The 19,009-nt window shown below is 40.4% G+C and overlaps 3 protein-coding genes across 4 annotated transcripts in view; 2 read left to right on the top strand and 1 right to left on the bottom strand.

The window, feature by feature from the left end:
- The window catches only part of cux2b (cut-like homeobox 2b), a 96,451-nt gene extending 92,730 nt beyond the window's left edge, over window positions 1–3,721 (bottom strand). The window contains exon 1 of one of the 2 annotated variants that reach the window (XM_005940556.2): window positions 3,117–3,721. In XM_005940556.2, the coding sequence (XP_005940618.1) occupies window positions 3,117–3,179 (63 nt within the window). In that variant the 5' untranslated portion in view covers window positions 3,180–3,721. The other variant, XM_005940558.3, reaches the window with a different exon arrangement.
- A 5,662-nt stretch (window positions 3,722–9,383) lies between these two features.
- myl2b (myosin, light chain 2b, regulatory, cardiac, slow) lies at window positions 9,384–13,196 on the top strand. The gene is made up of 7 exons (XM_005940561.3): window positions 9,384–9,470; window positions 10,831–10,920; window positions 11,008–11,083; window positions 12,333–12,437; window positions 12,519–12,597; window positions 12,675–12,723; window positions 12,825–13,196. The coding sequence occupies exons 1-7, from the start codon at window positions 9,468–9,470 to the stop codon at window positions 12,927–12,929; spliced, it is 507 nt and encodes a 168-aa protein (XP_005940623.1). The 5' UTR covers window positions 9,384–9,467; the 3' UTR covers window positions 12,930–13,196.
- A 1,231-nt stretch (window positions 13,197–14,427) lies between these two features.
- ppp1cc (protein phosphatase 1, catalytic subunit, gamma isozyme) lies at window positions 14,428–18,918 on the top strand. Its single transcript, XM_005940563.3, has 7 exons — window positions 14,428–14,858; window positions 15,262–15,393; window positions 15,526–15,756; window positions 15,930–16,034; window positions 16,275–16,498; window positions 18,005–18,139; window positions 18,253–18,918. The coding sequence occupies exons 1-7, from the start codon at window positions 14,804–14,806 to the stop codon at window positions 18,340–18,342; spliced, it is 972 nt and encodes a 323-aa protein (XP_005940625.1). The 5' UTR covers window positions 14,428–14,803; the 3' UTR covers window positions 18,343–18,918.
- Window positions 18,919–19,009: the final 91 nt, after the last annotated feature.

The raw sequence follows: 19,009 nt of genomic DNA, 5'->3' as shown, positions 1-19,009 counted from the left end.
TGTGTGTGTGTGTGTGTGTGTGTGTGTGTGTGTGTGTGTGTGTGTGTGTGTGTGTGTGTGGAGGAGCTACTGGCAAACAGCACACAGAGCAGGCTGGCAGCGGAGGCAGCCAGGCTCACAGGCTGCAAAGCAATTTCACTGTTTGGCAATACTGTTGTCTCTGTGTGTGGATTAGAGCTGACACCAGAGCAACTGAGTCATGCTAAATGTAGTACAATCACAAGCTTTTGTTCCTGATCTAAAACCCCGCTGCCTCTTCGATTCATGCAAGAGACTTTGGAAACAACGCTGAGAAACGGTAACAAATAAGCAGAGTATTATTTCACCATATGAGCACAGCGTTGCGACATTACTAAAAAAAAAAAGCTCAACAGAGGGATTACAGTGACTGGTAGTAAAGGCACAGAGCCCAAGTTTGCTGAAGGAAAATCTAATTGGCCTTTTAAGTCGGCTTTGACGATAGCCTTTTCTCCGACTTCTCAAAGGGCAATTAAAGGTAACATTATGTGTGATAACTAAACAAACCGTGACTGTAATCAAGCTGCATTTCCACCTGGTTTCACCACGGCTTCTCATCGCCAGACCATCCAAAAACACTCTCTTACTCCTCAGGTACCACACTGGCCCAGAGTTGCTTCTGAGCCTGGCAGGACCTGGCAGGACAGACCCTGACCCGTCCTTTTCATGCTCGCCCACGGAAATGCCATCTGGCTGGTGTGAATGATTACCACAGCAACGGCCGGGTGACCTGCAGCCAGCAGGAACCAAGGTCACTCCACCTCAGCACTTCGCACTTTCCCTGCCCTCTTTTCATCAGCCTGCAGGTGAATTATTCATCCTGTGCAACTCAAGAGGCACAAATCCACTGCACAAACACTGAAAAAAAAAAAAAAACGCACACTCGGTTTACTGATATAATAACTTGTAATGAGAAAATAAATGTTCCAGTGTGAACTGTTCAAATAAATAGCTTGCAGTTGTACTCTGCTAGAGCAAAAACTCGGGTTCTATATGGGAATAGATGGCGAAACGGCTGTAATGATTTTACATTACCGGAGCTGCTTTCTGCAGGATAATGTGATCAAATTTGTGGAAAAATATTAAAGGTTTCGGGGTTAAAAAAAACGAATAGAAGAAGAAAAGATTAATTTTCAACACGGCCACAACTTTCATCACATGCGTGCGTGCAATGAGTTTTAACACTCTAATGAGTGAAAGTGAATGTGCACCTATCACAGGTACTAAAATACAAGACAGGTAGCAACATATGGATCTCAGCTTAGTTGCAGTCTAACACACCTGTATTTCTGCCTTTGCACACAATGACCTGTTTCCACCTGATTGGCTTATTGTTTATAATATGCACCACATACTTATAGTTCAAATGCCATCTACCTTCAAGGCATTCACTACTAGAGGTGTTATTTATTAATAAGCTGATAATAAACATCCTGAAAGGGATTTACTACGTTATAGCAAAGGGTGCCTCATTTAACAAGTATGAGTTAACACTTTTCTACAGGTACCATGAATTTAACTTATACAGCTGGTTATTATAAGCCTTATTATCATCAGTTACCGAATGGGGGGCTACCATTTTTTATTATATACCGCCACATTAGTGCTCCTGACAGAGGGCATTCTTAAGGGGCACTTTACATTTAGCTCCTCGCCTACTGAGACGCATTTAATAATAATAAATATATATATATTGCATGTATACGTCTATCATAAATCTGGTGCCGTGGTGACATGGTGAGAGCCAGCAGGGAGGACGCTGCATGAAGCCGCCAACAACAATAGCTCCCTCGCCCCTCTGGATCCCCAGCCTGGATGTGTGAGAGGTGTCCAGCGGCCGGGAGCTGGAATAACACTCGACCAACCGGAGAGCCACTAAGATCTGATTTCTGCTCCTCGGCAGGCTTTTCCGACAGAGCCGGACTGCCATGCCCCTGTCATCTCTCATGTTACAGAACATCAGTCAAACGGCAGAGACGGTGCCCTTGCGCCGGCCGAGGCTGATTTACAAACATTAGCGGGGAATACAATTACACAGCTTCCCCCGGCCGAGCAGCCCTATGCGGCTTCAGGATGGAGAGAGAGGGGGGGGAGAGGAGAGGAGCAGGGGTGGGGGGCGGAGTGGACACTGAAAACAGCGTTTAGCTTTCCTCAACCTTATTTCAACGTTTGCTTCCAGGACCAGGAGCGAGCTACGAGCCCGTCAGCGCCGTGCTTCATAAATCCAACTTTGAGTTTGAGTGGCTCAAGCTGTAGCCAAAGGCTACGGAGGCTGACATGCTATTTAACGGGACTACGTGTTATGGCTGTGATACAAACAAACCGCTCACCTGCCACATTCTCCTCGCTATTAATCACAAACATTTTGGTGCCAGCGACATGACAGTCCAAAAATTTTTTTAAAAATTAAAAGAAAAAGAAAAAGGTCGTCTGTGAACCGCGAATAAACGCTGTGTGAATGTAGCCTAACAGTAGTCTACTATGCAGCCCAAACACTAGTCCGCACATTAAATATTTTATCATAATAAAAATGTCCGAGCAAAATAACTAAATTAACTTTCCACGTCACACTTAAAAACTTCCCGACATGCAAATCCTTCGGAGCAGAAAATGTAAAATTCAAAGAAATGCACTGTAGCCTGCTGAAAGGTGCAGCAGCAACGCAACGACCGTCGACACAAACCGCATAAAACATTAAGCTGGGAGAAAAAGTTACAGCCTACGTCCAAGGACAGCGATTCGGAGGCGCATTAAAAGTTTCCGTACATGTAAGTACGGCTGTGCTCGTCGCGGACAATAATGAGTAAAAAAAAAAAGAAGAAGAAGAAGAAACGCTAATGCATAAACATCAGTGCTGTCCGCGGTGCTGATCCCAGATCGGTGTGGCACAGAAGGCTGTGCTGCTCCGCGGTCGCTCCACCGCTGATCAATGATTGAACTGAACAAAGGCAGGAGAGGGATCAATTTCTAATAACTATCAATGCAAACAGCGCTTCCTTTCGCTTCACGTCCGCCCAAAACAAGCAAACACACCCCGGAGTACAGTAGCAAGGCATACCGCTGAAAAATAAAGCGAGAAAGGTGAGAATAGCACTAACCTGCAGCCGCCGTAGATCAAATTTCTTCCAATATTGAAACATCGATCCTACATCGGCGGCCATCTTGGGGGATATTGAGGAGATTTTTTTCAGCGGCTGCAATAAATATGTGGGCTGGATTCCCCCTCGTTAAACAACGTTTACGATCACCGGTCCCACTTTTTAAAAAAAGTAACGGAGAGACTTAGCACGAGAGTCCGCACGTATGTTTGACAAGTCTGCCAACATGTCTTTTGTTGGAGTAGGAATTTAAAAAAAAAAAAAAAAAGTAGAGTTGTTCTTTTTTTCTGGAAAAGTGCCCACGTCTTAAAAAAAGAAGAAAAAGAAAAAAAAGAATAAGAACAAAATGTATCCGTGCCTCTGTCCCCGACATTAACTGGACAATTGCACTTGATTTCGCTTAGGCAAAGTTATCAATAGTGACGAAAAAGCCCGAGTTTGATCAATAGTGTCTGGAAAAGGAAAGGAGATGATGTGCAGATTAGTGGAGTTCTGGGAATTTAGCCAAGCCTACTTTTTTTTAGCGTGTTTATTACACGAGCACATGGGACTGACTAATTAGAGGCAGAGTTGCAAATTAGAATGGGCTACATTATCGATACGTGTAGTCCAACTATTATTAGAATGCCACTTATCAGTCCGCATGTCGCCTTCTTGTCGTGCAAATTAGAGCAAACTTGCGCATTATGAAGCTCTTCCTCCACATTTGAAGGAAAATGTGCACAAAGATGAACATTTCAATCATGTTTTTACGCTATTTTCCTAAATCACTTTCTGATGGCAGACAGTTACTGTCAAAAGTTCAATCCCACATTTGTTATTAAACATTCCACATGATCTACTATTATTTTACCATATTTGGATTTTCTTCTGGATCAATTTCTATAGAATAGAAATGAGCCACTGTGACTTGGTGGCTATTGCCTTTAATCGTGCATTCACATTAAGAGGAGCAAATTAGGACGTAAACGTGCTCACTGTAAGACTATAAAAACATAAAGATGGATTTTAGGAAATTGGCTCGTTTCCTATTACTGACAGCAGAATGCTGGGAAGAGTTAAACTGTCACAAAATCGACTGTCTAACTGACTATAGCAGTATATATAGAGTGCTCTTTGTCTACTTAAAATAACTCATTCCTCTGGTCTGGAGATGCTGCTGTACTGCTACAACACTGGAGTCAGGTGCTCCCCCTGCTGACACCACAGAGTCAGAAGGAAGGTTATGTGCGGATGGGCTTTGTGTGATTCCTTGCACAGGTAAAACCCAAATGGTTTGCACCACGTAGCTTCTCGCTCATATATCCCTTATATGAAAAATCAGTCCCAGTTAGAAAATTAAATTCTCTCGAGTCATAATCTAAGCACCTCCAGGGACGATGACATATTTCTCTGCCACAGACAAACACCTTAGGGGGAGAGAGAAGGGAAATTATTAAAAGTTTTGCTTATTGCATTTTATTTCTGGCTCTAGGGTGAGGCTAAAGTGATGGATTCATATGTAAGAAGGAAGGTAGTTATCAGAAAACCAGCATTCACAGTTGAGCTATAGAAAACACTGTGATTCTTATAACTCATTAGGATGTATGAAAAACGTAATGAATACATTGAGAACCAGCAGCGGTCCCAGCTTGATGATGTTGAATCGTCTTCTGTTGTCATTTTGACATATTTAGAATGCATATATATATATATATATATGATTTATTCTTATTTACATTTGAGGAGAGAAATAAATCTCAGAGACACACACTTCAACAAAGGAATGAGCACAGGTGTAGACTTCAATATCTGTGTCATTTCACCCCCACCGCAATGAAAAAACAAAACAAAACCTGAAAGTAGCAGAGGAGTTACTGAGGAAGAGAGCCACGGGAACGTCACTCAGAAAAGGAATGCCTCCCAAAAAGTGTCTGTTTTTTAACCCCAAAATACAAGAATGAATTATAAGTTAATGCAATTCTTCAAACACAGTTATAACCACCGCATGCAAACACACATATTTAAAGACACACAGTGTTGTGGTCTCAGTCAGCAGCTCTGCAGCATCTTCTGTGACACCTTAGATACAGGCAACAGCAGATTTATCTGACAGAGCAAAACGAGAGATCTGATATATTGTCTCAAAAAGCTGTTTGTTTGTTTTTCTTTATTATAAAATGCTGCTGTGGGCCTTTATTGTTTTCATCCAACCTGATTAGCATAGATGATATGTACATGATCTTAAAAATGAGGGGTTGATATATCAAAATGAATGAATTTATCAGTGACATAGAGGTAGCCTGATATCAGACACCCTGACTCTCATGTCTGAAAGTGCACAAGCACAGAAGACCGTGTCTAGCTTAGCAAGGATACCACTAAATGAGAAAAGCTGAGAATGATTATTTGAAAGCAAGACGGAAAGCCGCTGAGGTCCCAGCATAGGTTGAAGTGTGAGCTGCAGCCTGATGATTGTGTTTTCCTTTACATAAATAAACTAATGCAGAAAATGCACAAATTGGAGCATGAAAGTGTAAGGAAAATAAGTGTACGATGCTCCAAATTTCAGGGGAAAGGACACCACCCCAATGTGTCCTCCCTGTGAACCCCAAGCCAACAGGAGTGAGAATGAAGCCCACCTCTGATTAAGCACACTTCACTAAGTAAGGACATAAAGTTCGTATGGTACATACACACATTCTTAGATGAATCTTTTACGTTTTCTCTGTGCACAATCGCCTGCTCACGCTAGAGAAATTCTATCTGCCAGCAGATATAATAAATTGTTTTCAATCGCAGACATTTTCCAGTGCCGGCCAGGAACACTGTTCTGGCTCACCAGGAACATATAGAGAGAGCCCAGGCTCTGCAGGGACCCAGCTGGACTTAAATGTGGCTCCAGTTGCTGAGACTGTGTCTGTCAAGGTCCCTAAATCCAAATTCAGCCTTTTGAAAAATTGCTCAATCTCACAGCCTCAATCAGCTCTGAATATAATCTTGACCCCACGTTCACCACCATCATCAACAAAGCACTACGGGCCTCTTCCAGTAACCCCCGTCACCTCATTCAAATTAATACATTCTTCTGTAAAAGCTTAATCTAAAAAGAAATCCACAGTTACTTAAAATGAGGACTGTGTGCACAGATGGGAACAATAAAATCATAGCTTTGATGAGGTCGCTGAATGAGGCATTTCTTTGAAAATGCTGACAGTATATTTAATAAAGTGTCAGGTTTTTTGATGAATGATAGCAGCTTCTCCGAGCTTGTTTGGTGATTTTATTACGGATTAAAAGCTCCACCTAAGTCTCAGTCGGAAGAGGAGAGTGTCTCATGCACGTTTCTGCAGCTACTCTGATAATAATTCATTGGAGATTCATTTTAGATGAATCGAACATTTATCAGTGTGATCAGAATACCTATATGTTAACAGTGTTTTACCATTTATATAGAGAGATGAAAAACAGAAAGATGGCCCGTGCACGCTGCTGAGAACCTTCGGCTGTGCTCAGCAGAAGCAAGGTTGAGGGTTATAACTGTAGCCTGTTTTATTTAAATACGCATTTAACCATTTTGTTAACCCCTCACCCTATCCTATACAATGCCTATCCTAGCCTTCACTGGCTGAGAATCATGGTGCTCTCTGAATAGGGTTTCCATCACAGGGCTAACATCCACACCCATGGCCAGTCTTAGAATCACCAGTCAAACATACATATCTTTGGACTGTGAGGAACGTTCAAATGCTCATCTCTAAAATGCAGTGATACTGACTCCTTTCAGGGCAATGCAGTGGTGTAGTAGTTAATGCTGTTGCCTAATGTCATTTTCTGGCCTAAAATCTGTGTGGTATACCTAAATTACATATAGTGCATGAATGAATCCTGGCATAAATGTGTGTATGAAGAGCTTTGAGTGGTCAGTAAGATTTTTTTTAAAGTGCTATATAAATTCCAGTCCATTTCTTTGCCAGGTTGCGGCCTTTGTAAAATAATAGGTGATTATGAGCCAATTATTAAAGAAAGAATAATTCTATTCAATTCAGGTTTGTTTATAATGTACCAATTCTCAACAATTACCTTCTTAAGATCTTATAATTTTAGAGGGAAAACAATTGGACTGTGAGCTAACACTTGGCGACAGTGAAAAGGAAAAACTCCCTTTTAACAGGAAGAGGCTCAGGGAGGGGCAGACATCTCCAAAAGCAGTTTTGGGATGAGGGAAGAGAAGAGAAAGGAGAGCAGAAAGAAAAGAAAGAAAGAAAGAAACGTAGTTGCATGCAGTAAAATAAACAAGTGTTAAATACAGCCCATTATTCATAACTGACTTATTAACTGTGCTAACTTGGTATAAGAGCTAACACTTGGACTAAATCATAACTTTACAGCTACATTTTAGTTGCAACCTTCCGCTGGCATTCTCATGAAAGCGAACAACATTGTTAATACCTGTTAGTTCTTTTTTTAATGTTATTTGAGATTATCATACGAAGTATATGAGTTCACACAATGCATCTGCACTATATTAAATGTGCAATTTACCTCAGTTAGGTGATTAGCAACCACACAAAGGTTTGATGATTTATTCATTGGAAAATGTGATATTATCCTAAAATGTCCATGAATAGAAATTATATCAACATAATTAAATACCCTATTTGAGGCACTTTGATTGCTGATAAAACTTTTGAAACACCAGAACACTAAAGGTTTTGAAATTGCGTGAGACAACAAAAGTAAACAGATTCAGTGTTGCTGAAAATGATGCAATGTCCCAGTCCCATCACTCGCCTAAGGCCAAAATCGCTATACCCTCACAGACGTTGTGGGTGTCTGCTCTGAATTTATTACAGGTTCAGTATGGTGCAAAAAGTAGGAAGAGGACAGCACTGTGCCATTTGAGCCACAATTACAATAACTTATTAATAAATAAATAATAATTCCTGTTTGTGACATTAGACATTTTAACAAAAGTCAGGAAAACCAGGAAAAACACTATCCAGCTGTTTAGCTGGATACAAACAAGTGTGCCATAAATAAACACACAGTGAGCAGTCAGATGCTGTCACTTCCATCCATGATTGGTTATTGTAGATTTTATCTGGGGACAATTTTACTATAAAATGTATGGAGACACCCTAAGAAAGCTCTTAAATGCTCCAGAAACTGGTCCAAAATGCCTTCTATACTAGTTCAGCCTGGATGCTGAATGTTGTGGGTTGCTAGCACTATCTACTGGACAAACTGGGTAAATGACTGGTAAAGAAATAAAAGAGGAGTCTTTGTAAATTAGTAAAATGTGACACATTTGTCTCTATTTTCACAGCAAAGCTAGTAATATAAATAATAGATAGTTTTCATCAAATATGAAAAATAAAAGATACGTAATGAACAATAAACGGGGATTAAAAAAAGAACAGAATATACAAATGTGATTGATTAGGGACGGAAGAGCTCAGCGTCAGAGTCAAATCAAATCAAATGGGTAAAGATGGAAGCTAAATGATTTTTCATTATGAATTCAGAAATACCAAAGAGGTGTTGTTGTGGTGAGTTCTAAGTTGTGGGACCAGAGCACCTGGAAGCAGTTTTCCAAGCTCAGTATGAACTTGAGGAGTTTGCAGACATACTCAAAGGCCCGAGTCTGACGTGATCCAGAGCACCGGTCTATCTCAGAAGCAAACTGCCAACATAAAATCCGCTTAAGCTGCTGTCAGTTAGCGCTAAAACTTCACCTTTACACCGCTGTGTTTTGCAGTATGGTGTGTTAAGTGTGTCCACTACCTTGTTAATTATCTAATGAAGCTCAGTCTCACTGCTGGATGTCCAGCACTGCCGCAGGACAGAAACTGAACACTGCTTTGAAAAAACACATGATATGAACAAGGTTGCCTATTTTCCACAGCATGACATACTGTTTATGATCAACTCTTATTGGGGCTCAGAAAGCTTCAGCTAACAGTTCTGTTTATTGTGCTACCAAGAAATGGCTCCAGTCAGAGGTTGTCCCTCAGTCTCTGTGGAGGACAGCTGGATGATGGATCCCATCAAGTGCAACTGTCAGTCACAAACACAACTGTCCTTCCCGAGCCAGAGCTATGTCCTGTTGTTATTCTGGGGGCTCAGTAATGGGGTATGTGTGTTTGGCTATTATCCCTAAATCTCATGAACTCAAACAATGGTGGCAGTGAGAGAATAGACCTCTTTACCTGTGTCTCTGCCTAAACAAGGCATGGAGTATTTATAGCCCATAAGTGTGCGCCATTATAGATGGGAGAGGGGTGAGTATATCAGCCCCTTGTTTTGGGGGCTGCTCCATCATAAAGCAGCGAGGATACTGCTTGGTCCAAATCCAGCTAACACTGAAACATGGTGAGTGGATACAGATCTCATTGTTATTGTCGTTAACATTGTTTAAAATAAGCACCAGACTGTGAGGAGACAGTCTGTTTCTGCTGTGTGATTAATGTGTTTACTGTAGATATCTGTATAACAGTCCGTCAAAGTCTGCTCTTTTCAAACAACAGATAACGCACCAATGTACTCCATGTCAATATGTTGTGAGGCCTTTTTTTCCTTTAAATAATCAATCGGACAATTCAAGTTGTCCTATTGATGAGATATTTGTCTACTCGACTTGAAGACATTTTCATCAAAATGACAACAAATTAACTGTCTCGGAGAGGAGAAGGAGGAGGCGGTAAGGAAAGCCTTGACCTTAAAAAATTTTTTTTTTTACTTGCAACTTTTTCCTCCGTGTTTGCAATAAAATGGAGCAATGACATTTAAAACACACACAACATTTAAGGAGAGGAAATGGGAGGGATGAAGAGGAGAGAGGTGAGAGAAAGGCAGCAACAAAACAGAAAAGAGACTTAGAAGAGCAGCCAACCGGGTTGGAAAGAGCAAAACAAAGGGAGTGCGGAGCAGACAGCAGAGAAACACGAGCAACAGGTGCAGGCTATGAAGAGGTCAGTGGTTATTCGCGTAATATTTGGCCCAATAAAGTTTCCGCTGGTCCAACAGTGATGTGCATTGGGCAACAGCAAGAAATAGCAAACTCTGCCTCGTTGCCCACGAGTACATGAATCCTCTTAAAACAAAATAAATAATTAAATAAATGTATCTGAGTGCCAGAGGTCCCTTCCATGAGATATACAAGAGCTAATCCACAACAAGGGTTAGACAGCAGCTGTCGAGAGGACCCTGAATCCGAGCAACATGATGTCACTGCGCTGCATCCCCCTTACGGTGTTTTTCACAGTTCCTTGGCAGTCATGTAAATAGCTCAACATAATCCTTGCCTCTGAGGGATTTCTGATCAAACAGGGCTCAGTGTACTCTCCTGTCATCACACACACCCTATAGAATAATCCCTCATGTGATCCTGGGACTATGAGAGTGCAGGCAGTGGACCACACCCTCCCTAGGCTTACCCTGTGTGCTCCCAAAACTGGAGGCTCGAATAAATATTTCCATAACAAACTGACAGTGTTTGTAATCCTCACTAATGAAATGTGTGCCCCCCAGTATAAACCTTTCCTCTTGTGCAATAGATGCATACCCCCCCACTAAGACACACGCACTTAGTGAGAGTGAGCTGATCGTCGGCTCATTACCACGTGTGACAGTAAAACCGATAATGAGTAAGGCTGTACGGAAGAACCAGGTGATGATCGTGTGTCATTGCTATTGGATCTAATTAAGAGTGTCATCGTTAAACCCCCCACAGGCACCCAAGAAAGCAAAGAAGAGAGCGGAGGGAGCCAGCTCCAATGTGTTCTCCATGTTCGAACAGGCCCAGATCCAGGAGTTCAAAGAAGTCGGTACTCTGCCAAAGGCTTTCTTTCACATTGAATTTGAGCAGTTTACTCACTGCGATGTCTGCTCACTCTGTATACTCCCGCAGGCGTTCACTATCATGGACCAAAACAGAGATGGCTTCATTGACAAGAACGACCTCAGGGACACCTTTGCAGCTTTAGGTAAACTCACTGTGTGTCACGTTCCTGTTGTGATGGTTTCACATGAATACATTACACAAGTCCAGCAAAAAACAAAAGAAACCTTAGGCATTCTCAGGTTCCAGCTTCTCACATGTAAGAATTTCATTGTCTCAGCAAGTAGAACTCACCTTGAGTTCTGGGATGTATAATTGCCATTTTTAAAATACCGTCTGAACAAACAGATAAGTGATAAATTGAGCTGTAGTAGTCATGAGTTTAATCATTAGCTGACTTTTTCCCCCAACCTAAGACTTATTAATATTATACATAAACAAGCAAACCTATTAAACATATTACAACACAGACTAAACAAGAAAAGCACAGCAAACAAACATGATCAAATTTACATTAAAAAGAATATTTGTATCTTTTCAAATAACACATGGTTCACAACAAACTCCCGGTCTTCCACATATTTCAAAGAGTCTCAAAACCTTTCCAAGTTTTTTTTTATTTTAATACATATGTTTTCCTTCCTAGGGTTTACTGTCAACATATTTACTGCATACCTGGAAATATCTCCAACTGTTTCTACTAAATGTATTAAACCTGCAACTGAGTCATTTTGCAATAAACAATATTATGTCCTCTGGATATAATGATAGCTATTTCCTGAACTAGTTATTCTCGATGTTTGTTGTGTGATTTATTCCATTTTCCATTTCTATTCCAATACTTTGATTAGATAGAGTCATTCAAAAGAGTTTTATCAAAAGCCATACCTCATTTTTCTTTATTATTGTTCATTTAGTTTTTATTTTGTATAAGAAGAACCTTAACTTGCTGCAACAAATCTGTTCTAGTCTTTATCGACCTGGGATTCAATTTTGTTTAATATTTTTGGAAAATGTTGTGTATTATATTGAGTACTATCCATCAAGCTTGCTGACTTCATGTTCTACATTTGTTTAAATGTTCCAGTGGTTTTAGAATATATTTAAAGGACCAAGTGTTGAATGTGCCTTGAAAAAAATCTCAATAGATTTTTTTTAAATACAAAGCTGGAAAACTGTTGTTATTCCATATTTCCAGCAACTGCATCCCCTTCCAATTCCTTCTTTGGTCATTTTGGGCTGGATGGCATGGTCAACCCATCCAATAGTTCCGTTGAGCTTTTGTGGATTTGTTTTAATCTCTTTATTGGACTATTTTCAATAAATAATATATCAGTTTAAAAAATGAGCATTAATTGCAACCTCTGTTTCACCATATATTCCATGTTTTTCAGGCCGTTTAAATGTCAAACAAGAAGAGATTGATGACATGCTGAAGGAGGCACCAGGGCCCATTAATTTCACTGTCTTTCTCACCATGTTTGGAGAGAAACTAAAAGGTAAACGAAGATGCCGTTATATGACGTTCAAAAAATGAAATCATTTTTCTTCAATGCAGAACTGCCACTTTTCATCTACAGGTGCTGACCCAGAGGAGACTATCCTTAATGCTTTTAAAGTCTTTGACCCTGAGGGAAAAGGAACACTAAAGAAAGAGTTGTGAGTAATAGTCTGGTTCTTAAGCGACTCGTGACATTTGCGTCTCGTTTGCTCATCATCGCTGCTCGTCTCCACAGTGTGACAGAGATGCTGACGACCCAGGCTGACAGATTCTCTGCTGAAGAGGTTAGTGCTCCACCTCTGACGATGTAACAGATAGTTGAGCCTTGAGTTTTTATAAATGCAGATACGCTCTGTAACCTTTCTTTTTTACTTCGTACCCAAAGATGGAGCAGATGTTTCAGGCATTCCCTCCAGATGTAGCAGGGAACCTGGACTACAAGAACCTCGTCTATGTCATCACACACGGTGAAGAGAAAGACCAGGAATAATCACATCCTCCCTCACTGGGTCGTATTTGTGCTGAGATATGATCACATATGACAGCAAAAACAGAAAGCAAAAACGTAAATAACTTCAGCTTCAGTTTTTGAATATGCACATGGATCAATGTGTTCATTCATTCATTCATGATTATAACATGTATATGTATGTATATTATTTGAATATATATGAGTAATCTCTTCAAAGGTGAAATTAAGAGTTTGACCTCGGATGTTTTTGACAAATCAATAAAGAAAGATTCAACCTCACCGAGATGCATTGAAGAAGCGAATCTCAGTGTATTTCATCTTCCATAAGTAGTGATATTTAATTATCTGTATATAGTGATTTTATTTCAGTGCTCACTGTTGATCAGTAGAAGAACACTGGAACCCAGAAGCTCCAAGTCCCATTTGTTCAATTTTGCCTTAAAGAGTACTTTAAGTGTATGAATATAAGGGAAAGGATTGCTAGGTAGACAGTGTGTCCTTTAAAGGCTCTATGTGGCTACTCCACCATAGCTCACCTTCTGTTAATGGTAAAGCTAATCTGTAATTACACTTACTGTATACCCCAGTATCATTTACTGTACTTATGTATCTCTTTATTTTACATGTAAATCAATTTCTTGATTGTCTAGAAATTGGTGCATCTCTAAGGGTTTTATTGGTTAACTGATATTCAAATTGAAGCAAAAGTGTTCATCATACTGAATTATTTCCTAATCAGATAACACAGAACAGGAACTGCGTATAATTAATATCCGGTATGGTGAAAAAAACCTAATTTCATTATACTTTACTAGGGAAATGGAAAATAAGTGGAGTAATTTATTGAAACGAGATCAAACATACATGGAAATACACTATATAAGCCAAAAGTTTTGAAATTTCTAATGAACTTCAAAGTCAATATTTGATATCAATACTTTTATTCTTCACAACAGGCTGAACTTTTTTAGGGATGTTTTCTTAGCATTTCTTTAAGCAGTCTTCAGGAGTAGTTCTGCAGGCTTTTTGAAGGACAATCAAAACTCTTCTTTGGATGTTGGCTGCCTGTTATTCTGGTTTCTGTCGAGATGATCCCACACTGCTTCGATAATGTTGAGGACTTGGCGACTGAGGAGGCCAAACCATAGTGTGTGTTTTTCTATCCAGATATACTTTGTACTGTGTTGGCAGTGTGTTTGGTATAATTTTCATGTTCTCCAAACGACATGACGTTCAGGTATTGTGTCAGGTGGCTATACCAAAGTGGCTCAACGTGTCATGTGTAGAAACAACACTGATTCATTTATTGAGTTAGGGCCCTTTTGTGGGTTAAGTAGCTTACAAAGCACGCAAATTTTAAAAAAAATATCCCTCTGAAAATTGTCAGGTACAAGGACTGGACTGAAAATGAGTGAAAAATCAACAAATATCCAAAGAAAAAACATTAAAGGGCTTCAGAAGGTCTGAAGCTGTCCCCATCCAGCACAGTAGGGGGCAGTAGTGTAGCAGCTACCAGCACAAGCCGCTGGCTTAGCAGTACAAGGTGCGGCAAAGGAAAAACAGAAACGGGACACCGTCGCTAGCAACCGTTTGTGTTGGTTGACGCTTATTTTTATAGTCCCCGTCCCTTTTTTTTTAACAAAACGAAACAATTGATGTTGGCATTTTTAAAATCGCGATCTTTAAGTAGCGTATTAGGCTGTCAAAAGTGTCGGCTAGTGGCTAAACGGTATCAGGGTCGCGGCAACATCTTCTACCCTCAGCCGGAAAATAGACGAAGCTAACATAAGCAAGCTAATGCTAGGATAGCTAGCGGGCTAGCTTTCACAAGTGTGTCAACGCGAAGACCTAGATTTGACTGGAGCGATTTTTTCGTAACACCGACGCTTGCAATGGCTGATGTTGACAAGCTCAACATAGATAGTATCATCCAGCGGCTTTTAGAAGGTAAGTAAATACAAAAATTTCTACGAAACACTTGTTTTATTATTTAAATGTTATGGTAAATGCTAATAGTCGATAGCTAGCTTTAGCTCGTGTTCATCTTGTTGCAATAACTAGTAACAATAATCAGAAATATTTGCAAGATAACTTAATATTTTAATTAATGTCGGCTACCACCTTTATGTAATGCGTCTCTTGACTCAGAATATTGGTGTGTCTGAAGGGTGTGAAACGACATGTCACGTACACTGTGTTCTCATACACAAACACCGCGAATTCCGTCACGGCATATGGCTTCTACACTCACCGTTTGTCCCAATTGGCGTCCGGGCAGAGATGCCATGCCCGGGTTAGCTGGAATAGTGTTTAGGTGTTATTCTTACTGATTTTTGTCTTCTTATTCCAGTCAGAGGAGCAAAACCTGGCAAGAATGTTCAGCTGCAGGAGAACGAGATTCGTGGATTATGCCTCAAGTCCAGGGAGATCTTCCTCAGTCAACCCATTCTCCTGGAGCTGGAGGCCCCCCTCAAGATTTGTGGTAAGAAAAGCTATGCACTTACTTACCAGAAAGATTGACTCAGCAATTGACTGATAGTATGTACTGACGTATGATAAGTGGTGTATGACTCAATAGCAATGTGTATAATTCAGCTTGGTATTTGCCCTGCAGGTGACATCCATGGGCAATACTATGACCTGCTAAGGCTGTTTGAGTATGGGGGCTTCCCTCCTGAGAGCAACTACCTGTTTCTGGGGGACTACGTGGACAGGGGGAAGCAGTCACTGGAGACCATCTGTCTTCTACTGGCCTACAAAATCAAATACCCAGAAAACTTCTTCCTGTTGAGGGGAAACCATGAGTGTGCTTCAATCAACAGAATATATGGTTTTTATGATGAGTGTGAGTATTGTTGAATGACTAGAAATGTCCAACCTGGGGCCTCTTGTGTCCATTAAGGGTACCTGTCAGACTCTCTGTTGCGTTATCTTTTGCTGGTTAAACTGTTTGGAGGAAGTTGTTGGTATGAGATAATGGAAAAAAATGAAGTATAATTTCTTGTCTTACTGTGTTAGGTAAAAGAAGGTACAACATCAAACTCTGGAAGACCTTCACAGATTGTTTTAACTGCCTCCCAATTGCCGCCATTGTTGATGAGAAGATCTTTTGCTGCCATGGCGGTGGGTTATAATGCGCAGAATGAATGTTTTGGCACAAAACCCTACTATCAACTCTAAAGTGTTTTGGTTGTATGCATGATGTTAGAAGTAGTGTACATTTGATATCAGCGTTTATTATTTGTCCTTGAGAAACGCTGTTTTTGCAGTTTGTCACCTGACATGGAGCTCACCCAGTTCCAATCGGTGCTGACCTCAGTATCAGTGTGTTTATTTGTACTTTTACTTTACTGTTCCATTTAGGACTGTCCCCTGACCTTCAGTCCATGGAGCAGATCAGACGCATCATGCGTCCCACTGACGTGCCTGACCAGGGTCTGCTGTGCGATTTACTTTGGTCTGATCCAGACAAGGATGTGTTGGGCTGGGGGGAGAACGACAGGGGTGTGTCATTTACCTTTGGCTCAGAGGTGGTAGCCAAGTTCCTGCACAAGCATGACCTGGACCTGATCTGTCGTGCCCATCAGGTAATCACCTCCGTCATCACAAACAGAAACGTCACTGTGGGAGGTGGGAGGTGGCCGTGTACTGGCCAGAGGCAAGATACACTTGGTACAGGACATGATATACTAGCACATGTGGTGTGTGTAGTGGACAGTGGGTTTTGACCGTTTTGGCTTGCGTTTGCATCAAAGTAAAATTATTTGCGCATTTCCAGAGGTTGTTACGTGTTCAACTAAAGCTTTACTTTAAAAAAAATATCTAGAGACTTAAAGAATATGGAGAGAAATTGATGTTAGAATAGTCACAAATTACTTTAATGCTGCCACTTAATGCCAGTGCAAAGACAAGAGAGCTCAGCTTTCAATGCAGTCTTGTGTAATTTTGTGGAAAAGATGTTTGTCAGAATAGACAGTAGCTTGTAGTAGTAGAATATAATGTGTAGCTTATTAATGTAACAATAGAGTTTGGTCAGTATGACAACTAATAAGGAAAAACACTGTTGAGGCATGTTGAGTCTGCAATTAAGACAAGTGATTGTGAACGTAAATACACAAGTTTTACTTGAAACTCCTGACCAGAGGCCAGACTAGACTTTAATAGTGACCAGTAAACCTTTGCCACTAATTTACTTGATGATGTAGCTGCTGATAGACGTATCAAGATGAATTGTGAAGTGTATAGTGTCTAATCAGATTAATCTGTGTGCTGCGGTACTTTGTGCAGCTCTCTGTGCTTTGTCATAAGCCTCTCCTACCAGACAAGCGCAGACAGATGCAGCACACCCTTCATTTGCTCCACAAACATAAAATTGAATCAGTCTGCACCGTTAGCCTTTGGCCAAAAGCTGTTATCAACATTCAGTATGGCTAGTCATCGACTGATTGCATTGTTATCTACCACAAGTAAGCAGCCTACATTGTCAAGAGAGTAACGGCAAGCTCAGAATAAAGTAGTTACTGCTGGTAACTCCGGTTCGGCAGGTACATGTTTTATTGCCAGAGTTTTTGATCGGTTTGTCTTTGATGGGTTGCCTTCCAGTGTCTGCAGTTGTTGCCAAAGTGTTGAATAACAACTTTTCCTGCAGAATTTCTGGGCTTAAAACCATCTAAGGGAACATGCATGTGCATTTGTAGAGGTGCAGAAATCTAGTTTCCTCTCAAACCAATTAGATACATAAAGGTTATTTTGGAGTGGTAGGCCAGTAAGGCCTAATAATAGATGCCTTTAACAATAAATGGAATCTTTTTTGTTATTTGTTGGAGTGCTTGAGTTAAAGCTTCAAGTCTTCATTTCACTTACACCCTGCTGGTTTTGATTTTGAACTCCACTCAGACTCCACTTACAAACCTGACAATATGTTTTGAGTTAAAGATCCTGTGAACCATAACCCATTAGGTTAGACTGCTAGACTGCGCTTTAGATCTGACCACCTTCATGTCTACTTGCATGATTTAGTTGAGGCTACTCCTAGTTTATTATTTTGAAAATGTGTAAACATGTCATTCCAATTTGTATTTTCTCACTGGCAGGTTGTCGAGGATGGCTATGAATTTTTCGCAAAGAGGCAGCTCGTCACTTTGTTTTCAGCGCCTAACTATTGTGGGGAGTTTGACAACGCTGGTGCCATGATGAGCGTGGATGAGACTCTCATGTGCTCTTTTCAGGTACAGTACCTTTTGTTTATTTTAAGCATTGCGTTTTCGTGGCAGTGATCTAATCTAAGCTATTTGTACAGACGGTGTACAGCTATTCATTAAATGTTTTCAACCTGGTATAGATTTTGAAACCAGCTGAGAAGAAGAAGCCCAACGGCAGCCGTCCTGTGACTCCCCCCCGCAGCATGGTCACCAAGCAAGCCAAGAAATGAAGGGGTGGCCAGACTCTGACTTCTTTGTTCTGCTCTGTTCTTCTGCATTTGAGGGATTGATTATCCTTCATGCTGCCAATACTGAAAAGATATTCACTCCTTTTCGATGAAAGCAAAATATTTTTGTTGTTTTGTCCACAGGGGTAAATTGATATGTCACCATGAAAACCTCAGGTGTTTTGCACTCCCATTTTGCAGCTAGTCTTTGCCACATATGACTGTTCAATCAGGAAAAATGTAACAATATGGCTACTTATGCACAGGAATGCCTTGTTTGAAGCTGTGCACAATTTTTTTCCAGTTTCGTTCATGTCTTATTCCTTTATCATTGTTTTTTTTCCCCCCACTGTCAATAATTAATGTTATTAATGGCTATACAACTATGGAGAAAGTCACAAACACCTGTTTACTTCTGTAAACTTTATATTGTGTTCATTTAACCGTCAGTGTCTTAGAACGCTGACTGTACACTGCATCACATTTTTAAACAAGTTGTGCTAAATTAAACAAATAAAGATGCACTCTTGTAATGTCTAAATCTTTCTAATAAACATTTGAGTGTATTTTAGGGGGAAATTTTCTGTCTGAGTGTATTTATTCCAAAGAAATTACAGCTTTTTAAAAAACAACAGTTGTAAACGAAAATACTTAACCATCTTGCTCAAGA

Source organism: Haplochromis burtoni, unplaced genomic scaffold, assembly GCF_018398535.1.
Source record: "Haplochromis burtoni strain Fernald_Lab_line unplaced genomic scaffold, NCSU_Asbu1 Contig_293, whole genome shotgun sequence".
Lineage (NCBI taxonomy): Eukaryota > Metazoa > Chordata > Actinopteri > Cichliformes > Cichlidae > Haplochromis > Haplochromis burtoni.
Note: the sequence above shows the minus strand (reverse complement) of the source record. Positions and strands in the feature narration are given on the sequence as shown.